Source organism: Limanda limanda, chromosome 10 (genome assembly GCF_963576545.1).
Source record: "Limanda limanda chromosome 10, fLimLim1.1, whole genome shotgun sequence".
Classification (NCBI taxonomy): Eukaryota; Metazoa; Chordata; class Actinopteri; order Pleuronectiformes; family Pleuronectidae; genus Limanda; species Limanda limanda.
This window is the reverse complement of record NC_083645.1, coordinates 13,306,894-13,325,298: the sequence shown is the minus strand read 5'-3', so window position 1 is coordinate 13,325,298 and position 18,405 is coordinate 13,306,894. Positions and strand designations below refer to the sequence as shown.

Here is an 18,405-nt window from a genome sequence, read left to right as displayed (position 1 = left end):
ACCTCACACCCTGATTTTTAAATATCACCTTACGCACGCAAATAAAAACATTGATAGCTGACTTAAAGCATAGAGCCAGTATGAAGACCCATTTTGTAACAAGATGCAGGTTTTTATTAAAAAGGTAAAGATAAACATTTGTTTTATCATCTCTTTGGATATTTTAATGTTGATATTTTGTATATACTGTATAATGTATCTTATCTTGTATAAGTCATGAATAAATATGGAAGTGTTTTTCAGTTGGAAGACATCTGTGCTATTGTGTTACCCTGTATGACTTTGGATTTGCTGTATGTTTTATGTAAAGGCAAAGTTGAATATAGATCTCTTGTAAAGCCAAATTACATTCTGGATTTGAATGGTTCCAGTAATACAATTCGACTTCTCTTTATTTGAACTCTCACAGCCAGAGAGCAGAAAATACACAGCTGTAAATATCACAGTATGAAAAGGTTACGATGCCTTACATTCACCAAAATAGAAGTGACTTATTTATAGATGAAATTTATATGTATTCTCCTCCATGTCCTACAGCTTGATAACCCAGTGCTTCATGCTTTAATCGTGGTGTTTGACGGGTTCATAAATTACAGCAATGTCTAAATAAACACGCTTTAAGTGCTCACTGGGTGAAATCAAGTTTGTATCAGTGTAGCACCGCCTAGTGGTCATGATAAACAACCCAAGTACTACTACTGTTACGACAATTACCACAGCTACTATAGACGACGACGACGACAACATCAACAGCAACAACAATAATAACAATGATTATGAGTATGACGATTATTGTTGTACGAATTTTTATTATTATTTCACTATGTCATTTTTATTTCAGTAAAAATAAAACGAGGGATAATTCATCTAAAGTATGATTTTACCAACTTGCCTTATATTTTGTAGTTTGTCTTTTCTGTAACGTTTTTGTTTAAATTGTTCTAAACTATACATTAATAAAAAATTTTATTTACACCGGAAAGGTGTGAAGAACAGGTGGTGAGCCTCCCAAACTGAGGGACAGTTCAACTTGTGATTAATTTAGCATTGACTGAATACGTGAGATGAGAAATAACAATTTAGAAAACATAAAGGACGTTTAAGATGGATATCTGACATAAGCGTATTCAACATAAAGCAGGATAAGAGTATATGCTGTATAAATTAAGCAAATCAGTCAGATTTTAGACTCTTGTAAGAATCAAATTATGAAAATTACTCCTCATGGGCTTAGGCAAAAATAGAAATGAACCCCCAACTCGGTTCAGATCTTAATAACAAGTACATCAATTGTGATATCTACCTGAAAAAGGTGCAGGTTTGACTTGAAATTTAAGAAAGTTGTATTTCAAGAAAGGGGATGAACTTTTCCTCTCTGAGACGAGGAGGTGGGTCCGCCTCTGCTGCGCAAAATCCTGCAGAAAAAAAACCAACAAAACAAAGCGTCCCACAGTGGTTTGTGTTGCTCGGGCCCGTCACTAGAGGTCGCTGTGTCCCCTCTCGCCGTGTGCCTCCGCAGTGTGTCGACGAGGAGTGCGTTTGATTGTTGCAGGGCTCAATGGCGGACAGAGCAGCAGAGTTGCGCTAGCACGGAGGACAATAACATCTCGACTACTCGAGCTCCTGGCGTGACCCGGTCCGCCGCTTCGTGCCCGTGGATGCACCGGGCGACCCGAGCCCTCTCTCCCGCTAACCTCGGATAGGAAGTCTCCGCCGTTTTCTGCCAAATCTCGTTCCGCTCCTGAGTTCCCATCCCGGGCGGAGAAGTTCCACTGTCGGACGGCAGCTCGCGGAGGGCAGCTAGCTTGCGAGCGAACCATGGGGGACTCCCTCGAGTTGATAGGGAAGCGTCTGCTCCTGCTCCTCAACGAAGGAGGCCCGCCTGCGAGTGGACCCGAGCCGGGGCAGGCTGCCTGGCTCCGGGGGACCGTGCGGGCGGTGAGCGTCATCGGCCTGGCCGCCCCGGAGGCTAGCGACGCGGAGGCGAACACAACAACAAGCGCCGCTGCGGGGCTGACGGTCAGTGTTTACATACACACGACGCCGCACTTCATGGTGGAACACACGCTAATAAACATTCAAACCGTGTGTTAGACATTAAGCATGTTCCCTGCCGCATTAAGCTCCATTTTCACCGCCACTGTCGGTGGGGGTGTCGACTCGCACCGTGAGCTCTCACGTATATCAGCTAGCTACAAGTCGCAGGCAGTGAGGCGAAGCTAAACTCGAGGCCGGGGATTTTGTGGCCTTGGCTTTGTTAGCTCTTTTAGCTTTTGGACGAATGTCATTCAGCTCCAGCAACACGAATCTTCAGCCCGTAGCGATGAATGCTGAAGTCCACACATGTTAGAGGATATTTAATCATCGCAACATTGTTACAGATTCGTGTGAAGCAGCAGCGACGATCAGCGTTAGCTTGTCAGTCGAGTTAAAGGCCGCACACACGTCCATATGAAGGCAAACTGGGAATTTGTTCGACTTAACTTTCTGGTCCAGATCTTTGGATCTTCAGACTAACGCTAAACTTTCCAATTCAACACAACTTTAATTAATCAAACATTTTACTCTCATTCCGGCTTTGTGTAGTTTGGTGTGCGGTGAGATTTGCCTAAAATGGGGCGGTGGGTGACCTATATTATAAAAGCTGTCACTGACTAGCTAAAATGCAGGTTACTAGATTAATATCAATATAACACACATACTAGAATTATACATGACTTAATTATTAATATTACATATGTTAAATTCAACGACATAGAACACTGATGGTCCTGTGACCCTTTGCAGAAAAAAAACACACAGCAAAACTATCCAACTTCAAAATTGGGGAAGGTGCACATCTGTCTTTTGTAGACCAAGACTGGTTCTCTGTTTCGCCTTCAACAAAATGGATATTTATTGATGATCTGTCAGTGATATAAACAATAATGAATGAAGTCAAAGGCAAGTGCTCTCCCATATTTTTCTTCTACTCTCAAAACAATTTTCATAATCACAAACAAAACAACACAAAGACATGTAAGACTCTTAAGTTTCTTTTTCTGTTTTTACGTCGAATATAGGGTTATCATGACTCAGTCCGGGTTTGGATGAAGAATATTAATATGGATTCTATTTCTACATTTTTCTCCCCCTTTTCCCACCACTCTCCTGAATGTGACCAGTGGAATCTGTTGGGTCAAACCCTGAAAAGTAGTGAATGTCTTGATTTTTAAAGCCGTCTTATTGGGAGTGTAGATGTAGTGGTTTATTAAGAGAATGGTAAATGATTGGGAGGAAAAATCTGTGTACATGGCACATGTTGTTCATGACAACAAATGTGTATGTAATGCTTTGCCCAAGCAGTCTTGATGGAGGTGTACTCTCTCCGATTGCCCTTCTGGTTTACCCTGTTTATTTCCATCTTCTGGTACACCAATACAATATTTGTAGTATATATAACCAACCAAAGAAATATGTTAATTGTCGCTATTACTTAAGACCCAGTTTGTTTATGCCCCAGATAGTTTGTTTGTTTATTTTTGCAGCAGGATTATGTAAAAACTACAGAATAGATTTCCACAAAACTTGAGACATGAGCCAAGAAAGAACCAATTAAATTTTGGCCTGGAGCCGGACTAAGGGGTGATTCTAGAAATGTTTTCACTTTAGCTGAGGTTGCATTTTTTTTACATTTTGACCCAATTCTAAAGGAATAATTGATGTTTCTCACTCCACAGCTCCTTTCCCCTTTCCTTTTGAATATAGGCAGGTGGGCAATTGGCTAGTTAGTTACATCAGTTGTGTTAATCATCAATAACATTCCATGAAATGCTCCACCCAGACTCAACCCTGATTTGCCCCGAAGCAGCCAGCGACCGTGGGAGTCAGGCACGCTGATAGCATCCCGGTCTGTTTCTTCTCACAGCTTGTCTCACATTCACATTGAACAGCTGCCGTCAAAATCCTCTGAAGTGGCTGTGGGGTTTTACTTCACTGAAATCGACAAAGTGATACAATCAATTTGACATCATAGGCAAGAGGGAGGTGTCATGGTGTCTTCAGATTGTGTCAAAAAGTCAGTGGTACAAATGTCACATTGTGTATGAGAGGAGGAATGAAGTGAAGTTTACCAGGTGCATTTCATTGTATTTGGAAACATTGGCGAATTAGTTTTATTGTTCAGTCTGCTCATAAATTGGTAATTGGTGCAGTTTTATTGTTTTTTTTTTGTCACAGAAAAGGTTATAAATATTAAAGCATCTTCCATAAGGAGACAGGGTTATAGAAATTGTTGTAGACTCCTACAGAAATTGTGCACATTGTAGAGTTTATAGTGTAACTGGTATTCATGCCCACTGGATAAATGATTATAAAAAAAATAATTATAAAAGACAAAGATACCTCCAACTGAGACACACGATTACAGAGAACTTCCCTAGTGTAGGTATATGGTATATTATCATAGTAAAGAATACATTTACTATGGCAGTTTACATGTTTGTTTTGCCCCAAGTCAGCAACAAAGTTATTCTTGTTTGATGCCATGATTTGAATGTTGGCTTTTTTTAAAAAATGTGTCTGTCGGCCATTTTCTGCTATTTAATCATCAACCTTTACTTTAAACAAAAGCATCAAGATAATGAATGATTGGCTGGTACTCCTTCACTGAAATCCTACCAGCTGGCCTATTGTGTGTGTTCGTCTGTCACATCTAGCTCTTATAAAGATTAAGTGTTTTTTATTTCACTTTTTATTGGCCCGACCACTCTGAAGTTTGATTTGTAATAAATTTGCAAAATAATAAGTTGTTTGATTGTATTGCACTAGTAACATGTATAAACTTACAATAGATGAAGACAGAGTGCTTCATACTGTTAGAAGCAGCATTGGCATGAAAAGTTTACATAGAAAATGTTAAAGTGTCCATAATGAAATATTCGGATACCTTTTTTCTATTGTCATTTTAAAAACGTGAACACTATTGGGGTGAAACAAGTTTTATCACGGTTATGAAACACCGTCTCAGATGAGGCTGCGGCTACACACAAGCAATACTTTGATAGTCCAATTACATTAATTCTCTTTTTCCAAAAAAGATAATGCTGAACATATTTCCACCTTGTACTACATTTTTAAATGATTTTATTTGCTTGAGTTCCTTGAATGTGAATTCCAGTACAGCAGTTGTCTATGAAAGTCTTTATGTTTACGCTCTGTTCTCTCTGTGTTTCTGACTAGGTGTTTGTAGAGTTTGAGAACGCTTCCCAGCGGTGCTCCTGGGTGCAGGTGTATGATGAAGGGGTGAAAGGTGTGTTGGTAGAAGACTCTGTCGTTTGGGCCAATCGGAGTGACGGCACCGGGACTACTGGAGCCCCAGCATCATCCACTGCCTGGCCCGCTCTGGTGAGTAAACTGTTGGACAGTGGATGGGGGAAAGAATGCGTGTGTGAAAGTGTGTACCACTTGTGGAAGTGGTGCGTCAGAACAAGACCAACCACTGCTGTCAGTTAAAGCTTCTTTTTTTCACTCCCCTGAACTTGCTGATCAGGGCCAGTCGAAGGCACCTGTACATCCCCCTGACAACAAAATAAATAAATTAAGAACCTGAGAAACAGGTTAGATTTGTAACGTGAACATACAGTCATAAAACATGGCATATACAATCTGATATTTTAATGTGTTCTGGATTATATTGATATCTGGGGGAAAATATCTAAAGAACTGCTGATGTGTCTGTGAATTGAATTCACAAGTTTGAATTTCCAGTTCATTGATATTTATTTCAAAATGAAATGAAATACGATGTTGGTGAAAGACACCTTTCACTTCTCAGGTCTTCCAACCGAGACCTGGCTCACAATGGTTCACTTAATGTTTAAAGTCAGTTAATGTATTAATATTGGTATTATGAACAGAAGTAAACAATTACTGAATTCAAAACAGATATTTAGTGTTAGACCTGAATATCACTGTAAGCAACTTTTTTGACAGATATTGCGCTTGTGATAATAAAAAGAATGTTCAACCCTGTTAAGTATTTTTCTTCATGCTCAGAGAATTGAATGGTGTTGTCTTTTTCCTCAGGCCTTCCGCTCACTCGTGGATAAAGTTGGTTTAGGTTCTTTGGTTCCTGTGGAGTATTTTGGAAACAAGAATTTTGAGTTCCTCCCTGATAACAAAACTATCCAGAGGTTTGAGGTGTGTATGTTTCTCTTGGTACTTGTTTTATATTTTAGTAGTTTTAAACCAGCTAGCTGAATCACAAAATATGTATTGAAACAATATTAAAGGCAGTATCTGTTAGTTCTCTCATGCTGTACTCTAGTGTGAAGTTTTTGTTCCAGATTGTTGCTGTGTAGTGAGCACTATGTCAGGACAGTGTGTACTGTGTCCTTGTACAGGTTGATAAAGACATAAGACACCCTTTGCTGTTGGAGCAGCCCTTGCTGCAGGCTGCCATCTCCAGCTGGCGCACTGACTTTGAACTGCAGGAGATCTTCAGGAAGGGTAAGACACCACATTCAATAAGTGATGATGTTGTTTTCTTTTTCTACCTTTGTGCATCTCTTCAGTGTCAGGGCACTCCCTGATAACAAAAGCATCGCTACTTCTGGTCTGGACTTTTAGGCTTAAAACTAAGTGTAAATGACACAGATTCTGATCTTAAATAACAAATATTGATCCATTTTCCGTATTATAACTCTTTTAACACTTTTTAATCTTGACAACCCAGGTTACACATTTCTCACTTAGGCATAACTGAATCATGTGACATGGTTGCACATCCAAAAGCAGCCTGTTGCACTAGGTGTCACAGTGGGTAGACAAAATGCTGCTAAGCTATTAGTGGTAATGCTTCACTCTTCGAGCAAAACTAATCACCCCTAATTAAAATATTATCTAATGTACCATCTGTACATCCCCTGCATCTGTTTTGATTAGGTTTGAATGTAACTCGTACTTTTGTCACTGTTGCTCAGGTTCGTACACTATTCAAGGACGCAGGGTTCTTGTGTACCAGCCAGAGTTTGAGGAGTGCTGGGCCTCAGGACTGGTCTCACAGCACGACCCTATTTCACACATTATGGAGATTACCTTGGATAAGGTATAGGACTCGTATGTTTTGAGTGAGCACATTTTGGTTCCGGTGTGAGAGGATGCCACTAAAATAAAACCTTTTTTGCCATAGGGAAAAGAGAATCAAATTGTAGATCCTCGTGTGATCCATGTCATGCTGGCAGAGGGGGAGGTAAGATTGTCATATTATAAATCAAACTAAACTGTCGACACTATCCTGTATATTTTGTTTAAATTGTTTGTATTATCCGCTTAAATTGTTTTAAAATGTATTTATAGAATTTCTTCTTATAATGTTCTTTCCTTTTCTAGCTTGGTAAGAACGGTCGGAGAAGGAAGGACAGTGAAACAATAAAGGGTGATAGTGGACGTAGACGTAGGACTCCCTCCGAAGGTGAGGAGGACCTCAACTTGAAACGTTTTAAAGGAGCTGGCGACGCGGGAGCTAACGCACAAAACTGTGTCGATTCCAACAAAACCCCCGCGGAAGGGATGGGGATCTGGGTTGGAGACTCCGGTGAAAGAGTCAGCAGCACAACCAAAAACGGGAGCTCTTCAGATGGAACCTTCGCTCAAGGCAGGGTGTCATCCCCCAATACAATTTCCCCACCCGAGATGGACCAATCAAATGCTACCCCTCCTCGATATCCAGCCCACGTCAAAGAAAACGGCCGCTCACTCACCACACAAGTGGTAGCAGACTCCACCACCCCTGTTTCCCACGCCCCCACTCCTCCCCCCCTCAAACCAGCCCCCTCTCCCTTCTCCACCACATCTTTCCCTTCATTGGGTCAGATGCCAAGCCTGGTCCCTGGTGCTCCTGCCCCCAAGGCCTCCCCGTCCCCCCAGCCAGACCGAGAGGAGGCGTCCCAGTCGCCCTTTTCCAAAACGGCTGCTCTTGTTTCCCCGGGCCCTGTCACGATTTCTTGGTCACATGACAGTGGCCCTAGTGTGGCACTTTCTGCCGCTGTTGGTTTTAGTTCTAAAGCTCCCCCCTGGGGAAGCCAGACTGAGGTAAGACAATCAATGATCAATACAATCAGCACCATTATTTGATGTTCATCATAGTCTTATTTCTGTAATTAATATATATTAACTCAACCATATTGTTTTGTTTCCTAGGGGTCGAAAACTGCCTCGGCTTTTCGTTTGCCCCAGGCTGCTCCAGCTGCTCCTGTATTTGGAGATGCTACCTCTCAGACCAATGGAGCTCCGACCCCTACCACAACCTCCCAGGACACTTCCAGACCTTTTGGTTTTGGCTTTGGTGGTGCAAAGAACGAGGCGCAACCCCAGCAAGACCAAAACTTGTTTTTCCAGTGCATGACCCAGAATTCTGGCCCTGGCCCAAGCATAACTGCTGGTCAGACCCAGTCCAAGGACACCAATTACTTCACCACAGTGTCGGAGAGCCTGAGTAAAGAGCCCCCGAGCCTTTTCAAGCCTGCAACCTCCACTGAAGGGCTAAAAAAGCCCAACCAGCCGAAAGTGCCTGAGACCCATCCAACAGGAAATGGTGTACTCAACAAACCGTCATCAGGTGGCTCTTCAGGAGGAAGAGGCTCCAGTATGAGTATTGGTGGTCAGACGGCAGCCCCTGGAGCCCAGAGTGCTTCTAAGAAGAGCAGTAATAATGGAACTTCCATGGGGGGTTTAGGCATGCAATCCAGTTTTACTTCTTCAGATAGCCACCAGAACCTTTTTCTGCAAGCCTCCAAAGAGCCCACTAATCCATTCCTGGCATATGGGGACAAAACCTCCCACATACCGTTTGCTGGACTCAGTGGGGCTGAGCCACAGACCCTGGGTCCTACCTCGGACAGCAAGCCCAACTTGTTCACTATGGCAGAGCCACCTAAGGGGATTCTGTCTTCCTCTTTCCAATCACTCTCGGCAGCTGCTTCACCCAGCTCTTCCTCCAGTCAAGCGCCAGCCTTGTCTCAGAAGTCACAGAGTGAAGGGGCTTTGACCAAGGAGGGGCAAGAGGCTGCGGAGATGCCATCATCCACCTCAGGCTCCCGCATGTTTGGAAGCATCCCTGGTGGAATGGAAGAAGAGCCTGTGTCCTTTGACCAGAGCCAGTCCCAGAAGTTTACCCTGGAGGAAAGAGGCCAAGCATCCAAACGTGACTCTGACTCCAGCAGCAACAGTGACCTGTCAGACCTGAGTGAGAATGAGGAGGGCCCAGAGAAAGGCCAAGTCCCACCAATCCCCATTAAGGATGGTGCCATGTTGCAGAAAACTAAAGTCCAGGGGGCTCCTAAGGGCCGTCCACGTAACAAGCCGTTCAAAGGTAAGACTCTTGAGTATGTTTGTAATCCTTTGGTACAAACTCAGATTCTGAACTAACACTAAGTTGTGTCCTTCAGTGGGCCAGTCTGTGTTAAAAGACCAGAGCAAGGTGCGTCGCCTGAAGCAGTCTGGTGAGTCCTTTCTCCAGGATGGTTCCTGCATCAATGTAGCCCCTCACTTGCACAAATGCCGTGAGTGCCGTCTGGAGCGTTACCGTAAATATCGGAATACGGATGAAGATAGCGATGATGATGATGACCCAAATGTAGCCTGTCGTTTCTTCCACTTCAGAAGGTGTGTAGTTTTTTTGAGACGCTGAGTGTCATGATGGAAAGTAATGGGAATAGACGATTTCCCCCAAAATCTATTGTTTACTGAATCAACTTTTCTTTTTTAAAACTGTGACCAGGTTGGCTTTCACTCGTAAAGGTGTGCTGCGCGTGGAAGGCTTTCTGAGCCCTCAGCAGAGTGATTCCATGGCTATGAGTTTGTGGCTACCTGCACCAGCTGTTCAAGAGGGGCTGGACCTTGATACATCCAAGTACATCCTGGCCAATGTGGGAGACCAGTTCTGTCAGTTGGTCATGTCTGAGAAGGAGGCCATGATGATGGTGGAACCTCACCGTAAGTATATTGGCATCTGCTTGTTGTCTTCACATTCAATATCTTCATCTTAACAGTCAACCTTTCAGATCGGTTTATATAATTGTTTTTTTATTCCTGTCCTTCAGAGAAAGTGGCATGGAAACGTGCCGTGCGAGGCGTCAGAGAAATGTGTGATGTGTGTGAGACCACCCTCTTTAACATCCACTGGGTGTGCCGCAAGTGTGGCTTTGGAGTTTGTCTGGACTGCTATCGGCTCCGCAGGAACAGGCCAAGGGAGGGTGAGTTAAAACAGTGGCATTTAGAGATGTTTATCCAGTTCACTACATTATTCCAGCGTTAAATGAACATGTTTCATTTGATAAGTTTTTTAGTACAACAATAAGACAGTGTTGACCTGGCCTGGATCAAGAAGTAGGCAGGGAAAATAGTGTTTGGGCTGTCAAAACAAAACAGTACACAGAGGACAACAAAGCCAAAGTCTCCAGGATTTCCCCGTTTGTCCATTTTCAAAAGCAAACCGAGCTGTTGAACTTTTTTTAAACATTATTTCCAGCTGTATAACTTAAAAAAAACGTCAGTGTTGTATTTGTCAATTCACAGCTTCCTAACTGGAACTCATCACCTGCATTTGTTCTTCTTAGGCAGGCGTAAAAAAATTTGTTGGCGCAAGTATCAAATTTGTTTTTTCTCCTTTTAGATGTGGATGAAGTTTCAGAGGACGAGGTTTTCTCTTGGTTGAAATGTGCTAAAGGTCAACCTCATGAGCCACAGAACCTCATGCCTACACAGATTATACCTGGGACAGGTAACATTTTCTTTAAGACAGAATCATAAATTCAGAGCATCAAGCATTTAATATGATCTTGTATCAGTACAATAAGAGCTGCAATGACTGATTTAATTCTCTGTCTCTTTTAGCTCTATACAACATAGGGGACATGGTGCACTCAGCAAGAGGCAAGTGGGGTATTAAGGCCAATTGTCCATGTACCAGTCGACACACCAAGCCTCTGGTGCGCCCTTTTGCTCCCAATGGGATTTCACAGGTATGTTTTTTTTTATTCAAAAGTTTTTATATCTCCATGAAGAAGGTGTTAACATTTAGTTTTGCTTGTCTCTGCAGTCTACAACGAGCGGTGGCGGCGGCGGCCTTATAGCTGCAGCTTCTAGTTTTGGCACCACTCCAAAATCAGAGGGAGAAGCGTCAGCCATCAAAACAGAACCTACACAAACAGCAGCACCATCAGACAGTGGGGGTGGGGAAATTGTGGGCAGTACTAGTAACTCCACCAGTGGTACATCCTCCCCCTGTAACCTCGCCCAGTCCTCTGCCAAGGAGTCGCGCTCATTGGGAGAGGGCAACAGCTCTGCTCTGCACTGGCTGGCAGACTTGGCCACACAGAAAGCCAAGGATGACTCCAAGGGTAAGTAGGAAAGAGGCGATAAAGAGTCTGTGTAATCTTAGTGCCTCATAAAATACAAATCTTTGTTAAAGTTGAGGTTGCATCACCATTTTCTTCCAGAACCTGGTTCACTTCGGGCCATGATGAATCGAGACAGCCGGCCTCCCTTTGGTTTTGACTCACTCAGTGCCCTGTCAAAGCCATCTGCTTCTAGCCCTAAGCTATTTAACAGCCTGTTACTGGGCTCAAGCATGGCCCAGTCCAAACCTGAGGGGTCCAGTCTACGGGATCTGCTCAACTCTGGACCAGGAAAACTCCCCCAGGGTCCTGGAGAGAGTGGCGTACCATTCCCCTCCGTCTTTAGCACAGCAGGCGTAAGCATAAACCTTTATTATTCTGTGTAGTCTTTAACCCCCTACCATATTTATGTTTATCTCATATTTTTGCTCTTATTTTATTTAGTTTTATTTAAATGTCTAGATTGACTGTGAAATTTCTCGCTCCTAATGCTGTAGTACTTTTCAAGACACTTTATAACGTCTTTCAGAACTGTATAAGTAAAGTTAGTTTTATTTATGATATCCCAACTGTGGAAAAACACAACAGGAACAGATAATTTAAATTATAATTGAACAGATTATAATTTGTGTTACTGCTATCGACTGGGGTTGTAATTAACCAAATCGTTTAATTTTAAAATGCCAGGATGGAAAAGAGGAAAAATATTGCTCCATTATTACTTTATATTACTCAAGAGTAAATACAATTACACAACTGAGTAACAAAAGCCCCTCTTGTGTCTCTTAGAGTGATAAGCTGAAGAGCAGCCTCCCGAACTTCCTCGATCACATCATTGCCTCGGTTGTAGAGACCAAGAAAGCAGAAGGCCGTCGCACTGGGGCCTCTGAAGGTGGCGAGCTTTCTGCTTTGGGGGGCCGCAAAGATGGTGTAATGGGCCTTAGTGTTTTAGAACCACATACCTCGCACTCCTGGCTCTGCGATGGACGACTCCTCTGCTTACAAGATCCCAGCAACGGCAACAACTGGAAGATCTTCAGAGAGTGCTGGAAGCAGGGACAAGTAAGAATGACACGATAAGGATGATGGGCTGCTGTTGGAAAAACTTTGGTTGAAACTTACGTGTGTTGATTTGTGTTGCTCTGTCTGCTGTCTAAACTCTTCACCTATGTGTCCAGCCTGTGTTGGTGTCAGGGATACATAAACGCCTGAAATCTAATTTGTGGAGACCTGAAGCCTTCAGTGAGGAGTTTGGAGACCAGGACGTAGACTTGGTCAACTGTAGAAATTGTGCCATCATCTCCGATGTGAAGGTGCGAGACTTCTGGGATGGTTTCCAGGTCATCAAAAGTGAGTACCCAATAAATTGGAACAATTTAAAAAAAAAAAAAACTAATTTTTTTGGCTTGATCTCCCTTTGACTGTTATTTGAATGCCCATTTCTCTCTGATGTCAGTAATGTTTTTTTGTGAATGCAGAGAGACTGCAAGATAATGAAGGCCAACCCATGGTGTTGAAGTTAAAGGACTGGCCTCCAGGTGAAGACTTCAGGGACATGATGCGCACAAGGTAAGGAACCCAGAAATATGTTGTTCATATAATATGTCATCATCCCCAGAAGGTAGGGCCGGGCGATAAAACGATAAAGATAATTATTGCAAAATAACTTGTCGTCGATAGAAATATAACACACGGTTGTAACAACGTCGATAAAACTCGTTCCATCCTTTTTTTGACAGACAATACGAACAGCCAATAATAATGAGAATAGCGCCAGATGGAATCAATTATGTGGCTGGAATAGAGTTACAACCACGTCAGGTTAGGTTGATGCACAGAGCGTAGGAGTAGCAGCCGGCAGCAGCACACCTGCTAATGTTTGGGCTACTGCCGCCGTGCACATCAGAACGTCGGGAGTAGGAGCGAGATAAAAGAGAAAATGATGACAGGAAACGAAGCAGAGTAGCGTGCACTGCTAATTGTGTCAAAAGCATGTTCCCACAAAGACAGGTAATACCACTAATCTAGTTTACCTCGATGTGATAAGATTTTTTTCCATATCACCCAGCTCTGCCAGAAGGATTTATTTACAAATGTGCAACATAATAATTATATAGAATAATGTGTATTATATTAGGTTATAAATGGAATGGATGGTACACACACAACTCAGACAATAAAGTAGGATATGGAATTTTTCACGTGGCATTTTTGTAGGATCCTGGTGATTAGAAAGTTGCATTATCTTGTCATAGTTTGGTCATCTTATTTTGTTTTTTAATCTTCCCCAGAAATGTTTTTGTGTGCATTATCTCAAACATTTCTCAAAGACATTACAACTGAGTTTAGCTTCATGATTCTTTGAACTAATTTGTGAATCCTACTACAATCAAATTGGATTTGCATAGCCCCTATTTACTTATCACAGTTTGTTTCATAGGGCTTAGTTGTAAGGTAATTTATTTGATTTATTCCTCATACTTTTCCCAGGTTTGATGACCTGATGGATAACCTCCCCTTGCCTGAGTACACAAAGAGAGATGGTCGTCTAAACCTTGCTGCCCGTCTGCCCAACTTTTTTGTGCGTCCTGACCTCGGGCCTAAGATGTACAATGCCTATGGTAAGAAGCTTAGCTGAATTTATCATCCAGTGTCAGCTCAACTGAGCTGGATGTCTCATCTCTTTCTCTCCTTCCCTCCATTGTATACACTATTTGTCTTCATCTTCTCTCTCTCTCCCTGCCTTGCCTTCCCCCAGGCTTAATCTCCAGTGAAGACAGAAAGGTGGGAACCACTAACCTTCATCTGGATGTATCTGATGCTGTCAACGTCATGGTGTATGTTGGCATCCCTCAAGTCGAAGCAGCCCAGGAGAATGGTCAGTAAACACAAATGTGATCACAAACACTACTTGCATCCCGAGAGACATTTTTTTACAATATTAAATGCAAATCATTTGATTTAATTTCTAATACCAAACACATTCTGTATAATATTCTAGAATATTAAAGAAAAACAAATTTCAAGCATTGGATCGCACTCACTCATTTGTCTATATCTCATCTCCCCCAAACAATCATGCAGAACATTATCAGAGCTGTTTTCCATCATGCTTGTACTGTTTTAGTTGCTCCAGGCTTGATTGGCTTGGATAGGACTCTGAGTTCACCCTCCAGTTGGTCTCACTCATTTACATGTGGCAAAAATTTCTCATTCACAGAGGCAGATCTGTCTGGACACAAAGGTCTGTAGACTTTCAATTGTATCACTTCAGCAGCATGCCCTTCTTCTTGACTAACTCCCCATCTAATCTCCTCCACTCTATCCTTATGTTACTATCTGTACAGTAGGGGCCAAAGCACTGGGACCCATCTGTTAGTTTCTATTGTGGCTTTTTTATTCATCCCATCCTCTATTTCTATTTAAATACTTACTTTGCTTACACCTAAGTTGCCATTGGAACATCTGTTGTTTGCCTTTGGCGATCCACTCGTTGTTTTTCTTAATTCATTTCAGGGATTGTGTAAAAATGTGTGTAGCTGTCGGGTTGGTTAGTGCAGTAATGTGAATTCTTTGAATCAACACAGATCCCTCAGGATCTCATAGTTACAGCAGTATCTTCAGTTCCTGCCAGCTTGGGGTCTTCTGTGTTCTTGTCCCAACACTGTGGGTGAAGAATCTTGAAGGAAGGGCATTTAGAATTGGCATATGAATGACCTTGCAGGCTTCCCCTCACTCATTACAGTAACACGGAGTCTGACCATAGGCATGCTGTTGTTGTACACCAACCCCCACCCTGTCATCAAGAGACACTGCCAATGGCCGTTTTGCTTCCCTTTATGTGTGCGTTGTTGTTTATGTTTTGTCCTCCAGAGGTCATGACCACCATCGAGGAGGGCGATGTGGATGAAATGACGAAGCGGAGGGTGTACGAGGCGAAAGAGAAACCTGGAGCTCTCTGGCACATCTACGCTGCTAAAGACGCTGAAAAGATCAGAGAACTGCTCCGAAAGGTCAGCAGCCACGTGTCTTTACGAACCAGCGTCTCATCTCTCAAGCTGCACCGGCACTGGCTGAACATGTGAAATATCTTAACCTCAGACCCAGCATTCTATAAAAAACAGCATATGAACAGTGCATTTCCTACGTCATGTCAACACATATCCATTACAATGGACAAACAGAAATCTGAGAGATCAGCTGCTTTCCATCAATCAAAATAGTTGTATGGTTCACATGGATCACCTGCATAATGCCGTTGTTAATCTATATCTGTGTCAGGTGGGAGAGGAGCAGGGTCAAGAAAACCCCCCAGACCATGACCCCATTCACGACCAGAGCTGGTACCTGGACCAGGTCCTCCGCCGCAGACTCTATGAAGAATATGGTGTCCAGGGCTGGGCCATTGTACAGTTCTTAGGAGATGCTGTATTCATTCCTGCTGGAGCACCACACCAGGTCAGTTTGATAGAAACCATAACTTATAGATGCTTGATTCAAGGTCCATGGTCATGTTTTCTTCTCTTACCAACATATTTTACAATCTCTGCTCTTCCCTCCCAGGTGCACAACTTGTACAGCTGTATCAAGGTGGCTGAGGACTTTGTTTCTCCTGAGCATGTGAGGCATTGTTTCAGACTGACCCAGGAGTTCAGACACCTGTCCACTACTCACACAAACCACGAAGACAAGCTACAGGTCGGTCTGCTTTTCTTTCATGTCCTTTCAGTGTCTCAAGCCATTTTCAGACATGTCCTCCGGGGGAAATCCGGAGAATTGGCTATGGAGTTTACGAGTAGTCTGCCTTTCACACATGCACAACACAGCCGGAGGTTTTCTGCACAATTGTGTTCACAACAGCATAAAATCCTCCACATTAGTCAGGCGAGAGGTGGAGCAGCCGAGTGCAGCATACAGAGGCAGGAAGTGATGTATTAACCTGCCTGTGGAGATCATCTTAACAGCACCCTGAAACTCTCCTGACATCATCATCGGTGTGAAGGGATAACATAGAAGTTGGATCTAGTTCAACCAATATAATTAATATCAAAATAGCTTTAGCAAGTTTTTATTTTTTAATCCACTTAGATTAGAGTGTTGAGCTGAAACTATTCTTTTACCCAAGTGAATTTCCAATCTTCCAGACAACACATAGACGTGTCATTATAAAGTCTGATAAGCAGAGGCTGATTTCTCCGTACGATGTGGGCATCAAACACATTGGTGCTGCTAAAAGAAAGGTACAGGAGAAACAGCAAGTGATAGGGGCTAATGTTGTTTACATGCGACATTAACTGCATATTACAAAACAAAATAAACAACCAAACTATTTCCAGCATGCATACCTCCAACTGACCTGAACTTTCATTAATAACAAGGTTTTTCTGAACGTAACATATAGTTCTTTTAATAAGAAAACGATTTGCAGATAATTTGGTATTTAATGTTGTTGTATTGAGTCAAACACGGTATTTCGTTTACTTCGTATTAAAAGATTGAAGTCAGTCCCCAGCCTGAGTGCGAGTTATTGTTGTTCTGAGGCAGGAGACTGTTTTCACGTGTGTCATCGTTTTAACAGACTTTTTCTGTCATTTTCCTCAGGTGAAGAACATCATCTATCACGCAGTGAAGGACGCTGTTGGGACTATGAAGGCCCATGAACCTAAACTCGCACGCCCTTAGTTCCTTTTGCTTCACGCTGTCCCAAGACAACCACCCTCTGAAGACCACACCACTACGCTAACACACACACACACACACACACACACACACACACACACACACACACAACATGACATACCTACATACACAAGCTACAGAGTACAGAGATAGAGTGTAGCGTTTTTTTGGGCAGTGAAGATTTGTTTTTTTGCGGAAAGAGAGCATTTGATCTGGGGAGGGTTTAGACCGGGAGGGGTGAGTCAATGTTCCGATTAAGGAAGTCCTTTATCGCTGTTGCACAGTACGCTCAAGCTCAAACCTGTCTAGTTGTTTTCTTTTTTTTCTGAATAACTTCGTATTTAAAGTCAGTGTGTTTGTTCTGTTGTTCTCATTGTATATCTATGATGTGAGAGTAAGGGAGGTTAAAGCTGACGTGCCTTTGGAGCAGAGGTTCAGCTACTATATAAGCGACTGACAAAATGTGAGTACTGGGCTAACTTTCCTATTTTGATGACGTCGATATTATTTTTCTTCAATAGGAGCAAGGTTAACCTGTTTTTTGTAGATTTTTTTCGTTGTTGGAGTTTTTAAACAGCTGATTGCTTCTGCCCTCTGTGGCTGAAATGAATTTGGGAAGCAGCCAGTGAAGAGAAGCAGACCAAAGTTTTGTATTTTAGTTTTCTTATTTCAGTTTTAGAAATATAAGTCTTTTCTTTGTATACACCACAAGATACTGATCAGAAGGACTTCAGAGAGGGCAGTTTTTTTAAGTCATGGGTTTGGTCACCTGTCTTTGTCCCATGGACTGACTGAACGGAAGATCTCCAACACCATTGTTCAAAATCCCAATTGCAGCTGAACAGAACTACTGGCCATTAACATCGTATCAATATACATTGATCTTAGCAGTCTGTTTGATTTTTCACAATAAAAAGTTACAAAAATTACTGTTGGCTTTATGTGTATCCTTACTGACTAAACTGAATTAATGTATTAATGTGCCTGAATTAGGGCTTCAACTTGTATTTCTACTATCAATTAATCTCAATAATTTTCAGTTCACAGCCTGATGTCATGTCAGAATGTTGATCAGGCCACCAAACGGAACGTTGACTTAAAGATGAACTGATAACATTTTGGTGGTCAGAGGTCAAAAAGTAACGGTCAAATGGCCTTGTGTTTTTTGAACTCAATATATCAGGAATGCCCAAAGGGAATATCATCACATCGAGCACAAACATGCACTTAGACTCAAGGATGACTTGAATAGAATTTGGTGTCAAAAAGTCATGGTCACTGTGACCTCACAAAGCAAACGTTTCCTCGTGAATGCAATATCTCCTAAACAACCTGAAGGGAATTCCTT

The 18,405-nt window shown here is 42.4% G+C and overlaps 1 protein-coding gene across 1 annotated transcript; it reads left to right on the top strand.

The window, feature by feature from the left end:
- Window positions 1–1,550: 1,550 nt before the first annotated feature.
- On the top strand, window positions 1,551–17,986 carry kdm3b (lysine (K)-specific demethylase 3B). The gene is made up of 25 exons (XM_061078999.1): window positions 1,551–2,019; window positions 5,221–5,385; window positions 6,067–6,180; window positions 6,384–6,489; window positions 6,963–7,087; window positions 7,172–7,231; window positions 7,372–8,073; window positions 8,182–9,352; window positions 9,429–9,645; window positions 9,761–9,975; window positions 10,083–10,235; window positions 10,655–10,762; window positions 10,876–11,003; window positions 11,081–11,381; window positions 11,481–11,734; window positions 12,168–12,440; window positions 12,557–12,728; window positions 12,857–12,947; window positions 13,869–13,999; window positions 14,137–14,256; window positions 14,599–14,622; window positions 15,252–15,391; window positions 15,660–15,836; window positions 15,942–16,076; window positions 16,980–17,986. Exons 1-25 carry the CDS (start codon window positions 1,819–1,821, stop codon window positions 17,058–17,060), a joined length of 5,364 nt encoding a protein of 1,787 aa, XP_060934982.1. The 5' UTR covers window positions 1,551–1,818; the 3' UTR covers window positions 17,061–17,986.
- The last annotated feature ends 419 nt before the right edge of the window (window positions 17,987–18,405 follow it).

Bases quoted from the DNA above. Each gene is read 5' to 3' on its own strand.
- kdm3b (XM_061078999.1), top strand. From the start codon at position 1,819: ATGGGGGACTCCCTCGAGTTGATAGGGAAGCGTCTGCTCCTGCTCCTC. The intron at 7,232-7,371 runs GTAAGATTGTCA...TTCCTTTTCTAG, and splicing joins TCATGCTGGCAGAGGGGGAG to CTTGGTAAGAACGGTCGGAG. The intron at 14,000-14,136 runs GTAAGAAGCTTA...GCCTTCCCCCAG, and splicing joins TAAGATGTACAATGCCTATG to GCTTAATCTCCAGTGAAGAC.